Below are 7999 nucleotides of genomic sequence, written 5' to 3'. Positions count from 1 at the left end.
CTCAACCCGGGTGCTGGTGATGCGGACGTGGTCATCTGTGGTTTGTCAGCCTGTATACGCACGATCCGGGCACTTTTCTGTATGTATGTGTTACTCCAAGCAAAAATGAAATGAAAATAGGGCAAATGTGCTAAGATACTCGTACAAAGATGTTTTTCTCAATGCTCTTTATATTAAAAACTCAAAATATCCTGCTCGAAGAGTAGAGGATTGGTAAAATAGCTTTTAGTATATCTATAAAATAGAATATTAGACAAGTATTAGACATATTGATAAAGACATATTTATTCACTTGGAGATGTTGAGTAAACAATATAATATGAAATAAGTTAGAAAAGAACGTATATTCCAAAATATTAAAAGTGAGTATCTCTGGACAGAATATTGGTATTAATAAACTTAACTAATCTGAGGAGCTCGTTGGGTAAAAATCCCTGAGCCCCTGCATGTGGAGATTCTCATTCCATCTGCCCCTCAATCCCCATCCACACTAACCCAGGCTGATTGTTATGCATAGCCTGGTTCCTACCAGTTATGGGGACCTTGGAACTGAGAACCTGATGTAAACTGTGGATTCTCTTCCCTGAAAGATGGATGGACACGCCAAATCTTGGATACAATCCGGGGAGAGGTGGCCCATGACTCCAGGTAAGAACTCTTAATGCGGAATGACAGGTCGACCTCCTCATTTTTCTCTTCCTCAGAAGACCCCTGGCTCCCAACTCCCCACGGCTAAGAACCTCTGCTGGGCAGCATGGGCCCCTGGGCCTTTGCCGTGGCCAGAGCACATCCCTGTCATGTGTCTGTATCATGGTGGCTGGCGCCATCCAGAGGGGACGCACCGGTGGATGTGCAGTGGCCCTGGGTGCTGTTCTAGGGACCGGCCTGTGCTGCCCACAGCTCTCCTGCCTCCCTGCTGGGTCCCTCGCAGGGGAGCGCTCAGAACGCAGCCTTCCCCCGCACCTTCCTGCTTCGCCTCCCTGCTTCGGGTCCAGGGTGGCCAGCTGCAGAGTCTGGCGAAGCTGCCCCCGCGTTTCGATGCTCCCTTTCGTTAACGCCAATAACAAAAGTCCTTCCGATTTTCCATGTGCCATTTCATTTATGCTGATCTGGGCCCTGACAATGAGAAGGGAAGATTTCCTAGGTATGAATGGGAACAGGGTCAAAGCCACGGCTCATGTGTTTTAAGGTGACACGTTGTGATCTACACTTCAGGACCCTAAGAATATTCCGCTAACAGATCTTACGCTTTCCTCTTCGTGTGTGTACCTCAAAAGTCATGGACGGCTTGCCGTGGACGTTCCGATGGCTTCTAAGGGAAAAGAGGCCATCGAGAAGTCAGGTCCGTTTGAGAGAAGACTCAGCGGTGCCACAGCAGCGGCCTCGGCCACCAGGTGGCATCACTGGCCACTCTGGAAGCACCACTCATGCCGGAAGCCAAATCCCTGGAGCCCAGCTCCGACTCCTCAGCAATTCAGAAGGCCCGTCTCTCCCCAGAGGACTTGGGATCTGAGTGTCTGTAGGTGTCACCACAGCCCTCCTCCCCAACGCAGGCATTTGTCCCTGGTCGCTGCTCCGTCTCGTCCTCTCTTCCCGAGCGGCAAGGCAGGATGGGCCAGGGAGATGACGTAGGGCAGGACAGAGTTTTCTTAGCCCTAGCATAATAAGAGGAAAACCCAAACACCTTTCTTTTTTTTTTAATATCTAAGATTAAAAAAAAAACCAAAAAGTCCAAAAACAACCAAAACCATCCATCTGAATGTTGGCGACACGCTGGTCTCAGGCCCCCTGTCCAGTGCTGTCCTGAAGCAGTGGCACGGTTCTGGCAATCTGGGGACGGGGACAACCCAGTGGCAGCCGGAAACCATCCCGGCCTCTCCCCAGCACCTGCAACACCTGAGGACCCAACGTTTCCGAAACATCACCAGGCCTGTTTTCAAAACATGGCGGTTGCTGCAGGAGGAAGTTTGCCTTTGGGGCTGGGCTGAGGGTTATTTCTTGTGGAGAAACTTCATTTTATTGCCTGGAAAAAGAAAGTGAGACCATTTCGGCAGGCAGACAAAGGGGGCTGAGTTAAATCCTGCCCTTCTCACCCCGCCTGCAGTGAGGGCAGCTGTGGCCTCCCACGCCGCCCCAATGGAAAGGGACCTCCTCAGACTTGGGGAGTTTTAAACAGAGCAATGTCAGCGCTGTAGACACTGCTTCTGAAAAGGTGACACAGGAAGGGCTGCATGTTATGTGTCCTTGAGAAGCCACATGAGGAGAAAACTCCCAGCAGGTGGGTAGGCGGCCCCGTCCCAAGTGGCCACCTGTCCGTCCTGCGTGAGGGACAGGCAGGCCCCCACAGGCCCTGTGCGGTCCTCCCCGGCGGGGCCTCGCCCTCCTTCCTCTTTTCAGACTTCTTCTTCTTCATCCTCCCTTTTCCTTCTTTACTGATTAAACCGTGGTCCTTCTCATTCTTACGTTCCCACTGTTCGGGGGGCATTCAGAGGCTGGGCCCGGTCTCCACTGCCAGACAGCCTTCACCACGCTTCCTAAGCTCGATTCCCCAGAAGACTTAGGAGTGTGGGGCATGGCCGTGAAGGAGGTGGAAAGACGGCCCAGCGGCCCAGGAAAGCTGGGAGGGGGCCATTCGTGTCCTTTGTTCATACTTTGGGGTCAGATTAGAACAGAAGATCAAAATGCCGAGTTAGGCCGAGGCTGGAGAGCTCTGCATTGTACGGAGGCCCAGGCTCCAGCGGAAGGAGCCTCTTTACCGATGGGGATGAGGGCTGAAGCCCCTAAGCCTTACCTAGTCCCTTCAGGAACCTGTTGACACCGCTGTGCTCTCCGCTGGGGAGGGTTTCCAGGTACTCTTGGGCTCGGACCTCAAACAGACCTGTTGACAAGAGAAGTCCCAGCCATTTTAGTCCTTCCTCGAGGCACTTCTAAATATAACCATTTCCTTACCGCACAGAAAGAGAAATCTTACTGCTGAGACCAGCTGCTCCTATAAACATGTTCTAAATCATGAGGTTTATAAGAGTTTTCATTACTCTTATAATTGCCCAACCTTGTGTAATAACTGTCTTTGGAAAGCTGTAGAGCCAGCTCCTCCGTGAAATCCTGTTTCTATTTAGCAAACATCTTCCAAGTGTCTACATGGTGCCAGGCGTGCGGTTTCAAGGATGAAGCAGAGCAGAGAGTCTCGCTCTCAGGAGCTCCCGGAGTTGGCCTTTTCCTCGGGTTCTGCTGCGAGAGGGTCCCTGGTCATGGGGTGTAGCTCCCTGGGAATCTGCCACCTGTGAGCTCAGGAAGGCTGGGCCTCTGAGGTGCCCTCAGCTCTCGGCCCTGGGGGCTGAGCCTCGGGCACTCTGTTTTCATTTCTCACTGATCTGAAAGTGGACAGAGGGCTCCTTCCATGCTGCTTTTAAGCTTTTATGTCTCGACCTCTCTATGAAACTGTGATCTGTAGACGGATATTTATGTGTACTCGGCAGGTCTTTTATTTAAAAGGATCCTTTCATCAGGCGTGAGTGACTCACACCCTCTGATCAATTTTCCTCTCGTGTCTCCAGAAGTCTTCCACTCATCAGAAGTGCCTGACGCATGGACAGCCTCTGCCTTTACTTTGCGAGGAGCTCTGGGGATGGTTTGGTGCCTTAACTTAGTCTCTGGAATCACAGCACCAGAGGACAGCTGTTCCCTGGGGCCACTCCCTGGAGTCAACATCTCTCCCCTGCTCAGGTCTAACCCGTCTGTGACAGCCTCTACAGACATTTCCAGGTTTTAGATTCCCAAGGGGCTTAAGATGATGTAAGAAAGAGACAGGAAGACGTCACCCTCTTTTCTCGCACCTCCCCATCTTCCATCCCTAGCAGTGTGATGGAACCCAGCAGACAGGGACAGGGACGGAGAAGGCAGGAGGGAAAGGAACTCTGAGAGGAGAGTGAGGGAGGGCGACGATGACCGGGGATGGCCGGCAATCTCCCAGGTGCGGGAGAGCCACTGCTGTCCCACCTCCCCTGTGCAGCCCCGCTGGGCGGCAGCAGGCACGGGGGGTGGAGTGACACGGGGCCACCCTGTCCTCCACCACCCTGTCCCAGCCAGCTCCTGCCTGTCTGGCCACCCGTGGCAGAGAGAGGCAGGAAAGGAGGGCAGAGGGATGAGAGGAGGCCTGAGGTAAAGACAAGGGAGGCCGAGAGAGAGGGAGGACAAGGTGTCCATGAAAGTGTCATCAAGTTAGAAAGAATGGCACAGAAGGAGACCGTGCCATGGAACCGGGCTAGTGGAGGGGACAGAGACAGCCTGAGGGGACAGGCGTGGGGCAGTTTTCAGCAGCTCAGAGGGACAAGAACAAACATTTTCACAGGAGGCCGCAGAGCCGCTCCCGTCCGCGCCTGGACCCCGGCACCGTCCTCCGGCTCAGCAGCCGCTGCGGGCTGGGCCTGTCCAGCTGTCCCCGCACCCGTGGAGGGGCCCCCACCTCTGGCGTCCTGCCGGCGCAGCTCCCGCTCCTGGGCGAAGCCCCGGAACATCTGAGTCTCCATGAAGACCTCCAGGAAGCGGCGGAGGCTCTTGGAGGAGACGGCTTTGCGGAAGGCCTCCCGCTGCAGGGTCCTCTCCTCGCGCTCGCCCGCCAGGAACAGGGAGTAGTGGCCCACGGTCTCCACGAAGAAGCGGACAAAGGCCTCAGACACCACCTCGTTCAGGGGGCTGGACTCAGGGCCTGAGCAAAGTGGGGGAGGGAGGGCCAGCGGGTGAGGGCAGCGCCCGAGGCCAGCCAATCAGCAACCCAAGTGACTGCTAGCTCGCTCCACGGCAAACTGAAACGACCCATCAAAAGGTTACCCAAAGTTATTAAACCATTTCTTTCCCTCCAGATATTTTAGGGCCAAAATGGGGTTGGGAGACACTTTTCCCACAGTTCACTGTCAGAATGGGAGCCAGGTAAACGGGCTGAGCACCTGGTTTCTCTCCTTGCACAGCACACCTGTCTTGCCCATTTTCCTGCTTAACCCAAAGCCAAGGAGAGTGGCCGGCCACTGTCCGCTTGTCCCTGACTCTTATAACAGAAAAGGGAGATGCAGTCTGGGAGGTGGCCGAGCATTACCGTGCTTGCAGTCCGGGGGCCCTTCATCCTGGTCACCGGCCAGGTCATTCCTGTGTTCCAGAATGTGTTCCAGGGCCACCTGAAGCTTCCGGGGCAGAATGGAGTCCTCGTCGTCCATCTGTAAAGCAGCAAAAACAGGCGGGCAGCTGCCCTCGGGCTTCCGGCCGGGAGCACGCACCGCATCGCGGGGAGGGCCTGCTGCGGTCCTCAGTTTAGTGGAAGAGACACGACTTAGAGTCAGAGGTCCGAGGTTTCAATCTTGATTCCACTTTTTATAAGGTGTGTGAGCCTCAGCCTCCCCGTTTGTAAAATGCGCTACTAATCAAGATCTATACCTCATTATGATGATTAAATGCAATATAAAAGATATATATATAAATAACTGATGAAAGAAATTGAAGACACAAATAACTTTGAAGATGTTCTGTGTTCATTGATTGGAAGAATTATTATCGTTAAAATGTCCACACTACCCAAAGAGAGCTACAGATTCAAGGAAATCCTTATCAAAATTCCAACGGCATCTTTCACAGAAATAAAGAAAATAATCCTGAAATTCATACAGAACTATGAAAGACCCCAAATAGCCAAAGCAATCTTGAGAAAGAAGAACAAAGTTGGAAGCATCACAATTCCTGATTTCAAACTTAATTATAAAACTATTGTTGTCAAAACAATATGGTACTGTCTACGGCCATGCCACCCTGAACGAGCCCGATCCTATCTGATCTCAGAAGCTAAGCAGGGTTGGCCCTGGTTAGTACTTGGATGGGAGACCACCTAGGAAGACTGGGTTCTGTAGGCATAAAAAATAAAAAAAGTAAGGGATCGTAAGCTGACCAGGTCCTTGCAATCTGTGAGGTCAACCAAGAATTGCCTCGCCTAAAAACAAAAAAACAAAAAAACAAACAAAAAAACAACAGTATGGTATTGGCATAAAAACAGACACACAAACCAATGAAACAGAATTAACAGTCCAGAAATAAATCCACACATATACAGTCAACTAACAGTTTACAACAAGGGAGACAAGAATCCTCCATTGGGAAAGCATGATCTTTTTAACAAATGGTCTTGGGAAAACTGGGTATTCACATGTAAAGGAATGAAATTGGATCCCTATCGTACACCACTCACATAAATTAACTTGAAATAGATAAAAATGTAAATGTAAGATCAGAAGCTATAAAACTACTGGAAGAAAGCATAGGGAAAAAGCTCCTTGGCATTGGTCTGGCAATGATTTTTTGGATATGATGCCAAAAGTTCAAGCATCAGAAGCAACAATAAACAAGTGGTACTATATCAAACTAAAAAGTTTCTGCACAATCAGCAAAATGAAACGGCAACCTATGGAATGGGAGAAAATATTTGCAAACCATCTATCTTATAAGAGGTTAATAGCCAAAATATATAGGGAATTCATACAACTCAACAGCAAAACAACAACAACAACAAACAATCTGATTAAAAACTGCAAAAAGGACTTGAATAGACATTTTTCCAAAGAAGATATCTAAGTGGCCAACAGATACATGAAAAGATGTCCAATATCACTAATCATCAGAGAAATGCAAATCGAAATCACAAGATACATCACTTCACACCTGTTAGAATGGCTATTATCAAAAAGACAAAATAACAAGCGTTGGTGAGGTGTACTCTTGGTGGGAATGTAAATTGGTGCAGCCAGTAAGAAAAACGGTGTGGTGGTTCCTTGAAAAATTAAAAACAGAGCCACCATATGATCCAGCAATCCCACTTCTGGGTATTTATCCAAAGGAAATAAATCACTATCTTGAAGAGATATCTGCAACCCAATATTCACTGAAACATTATTTACAATAGCCAAGATATGGAAACAACTCAAGTGTCCACTGATGGATGAATGAATAAGAAAATGTGATATGCGTATACACACTGGAATATTCTTAGCCATAAAAAGAAGGAAATCCTGCCTTTTGTGACAATATGGATGAACCTGGAGGGCATTATGCTAAGAAAAATTGATTCAATTGATTAGATAAAGACAAATACTATATGTCCTCATTTATATTTGGAATCTAAAAAAGTCAAACTCATTTTAGAAATGGGGAGATGTTGGTCAGAGGGTATCAACTTTGTACCAGCTTTAAGATGAGTAAGTTCTGGGGACCTAATGTGCAGCACGGTGTGGTGACTAAAGCTAACAATACTATGCTGTACACCTGAAAGTTACTGAGAGAGCAGATCTTGGTGTTATCTCCACACACCCAGAGGCGATGGCAGTGGTAACTAACCTTACTGTGGTACTCACTGCTCAGCGTACAGCTGTATCACGCCAACACGTTGTACACCTTAAGCTTACGTCTGTTATATATAAATAATATCTCGATAAAGCTGGGAGGACATATTAAATGCAATACGATTACCTTGTGAAAGTGCCTGGCACTTAGTGGCTACTCAATAAATGTTTCCCACTGCCCCCGCTCTGCAGGGTGGCTAGTGCTAAGCAGGGGGCTCTGGCCAGGGCAGACAATCCGTGACCTGAAGCTGGCTCTGTGAGCTGGGCCTCAGAGCAGGAAGGGCCCAACCTGAGGAATTCTGGGAAGTCAAAGTGGATGGGACCCACGATAAAAATGGCATCAACATGACAGAGCGATCCAAAGGAATGCCCCCAACGCCTTTCTGTAATGATTTCTTACAAGATCTGATGGGAATTAGACCTCTCTGGCAAATGATAATAAGGAAACAGTTGTGTATTACTTTCTCTAGTAATGAAAGTAGTTTATGATCATTACAGAAAATACATGACGGTATTAGAACAGTTTAAAAGCACTCATAATCTCTCTCCCTTTCAGTCTGCCACCCAAGACAACCGGCATTAATGTTTTGGTGAGTTTTTCTTTCAATCTTCTTTTAGAGGCG

At 49.1% G+C, this 7999-nt stretch overlaps 1 protein-coding gene and 1 pseudogene across 1 annotated transcript in view; one reads left to right on the top strand and one right to left on the bottom strand.

The window, feature by feature from the left end:
* Positions 1 to 260: 260 nt before the first annotated feature.
* The window catches only part of DENND2A (DENN domain containing 2A), a 91957-nt gene continuing 84218 nt past the window's right edge, over positions 261 to 7999 (bottom strand). Inside the window, exons 16-20 of the mRNA XM_015588359.2 lie at positions 7401 to 7402; positions 5129 to 5238; positions 4466 to 4708; positions 2792 to 2878; positions 261 to 2023 (exon numbers count right to left, since the gene is read on the bottom strand). Of these exons, the coding sequence (XP_015443845.1) occupies positions 1992 to 2023; positions 2792 to 2878; positions 4466 to 4708; positions 5129 to 5238; positions 7401 to 7402 (474 nt within the window). The 3' untranslated portion in view covers positions 261 to 1991. The remainder of the gene's footprint in view (positions 2024 to 2791; positions 2879 to 4465; positions 4709 to 5128; positions 5239 to 7400; positions 7403 to 7999) is intronic.
* On the top strand, positions 5779 to 5897 carry LOC112478713 (annotated as a pseudogene).

The sequence above is a fragment of the Pteropus alecto genome, unplaced genomic scaffold (assembly GCF_000325575.1).
Source record: "Pteropus alecto unplaced genomic scaffold, ASM32557v1 scaffold22, whole genome shotgun sequence".
Lineage (NCBI taxonomy): Eukaryota > Metazoa > Chordata > Mammalia > Chiroptera > Pteropodidae > Pteropus > Pteropus alecto.
This window is presented reverse-complemented; position numbering and strand designations above follow the sequence as displayed.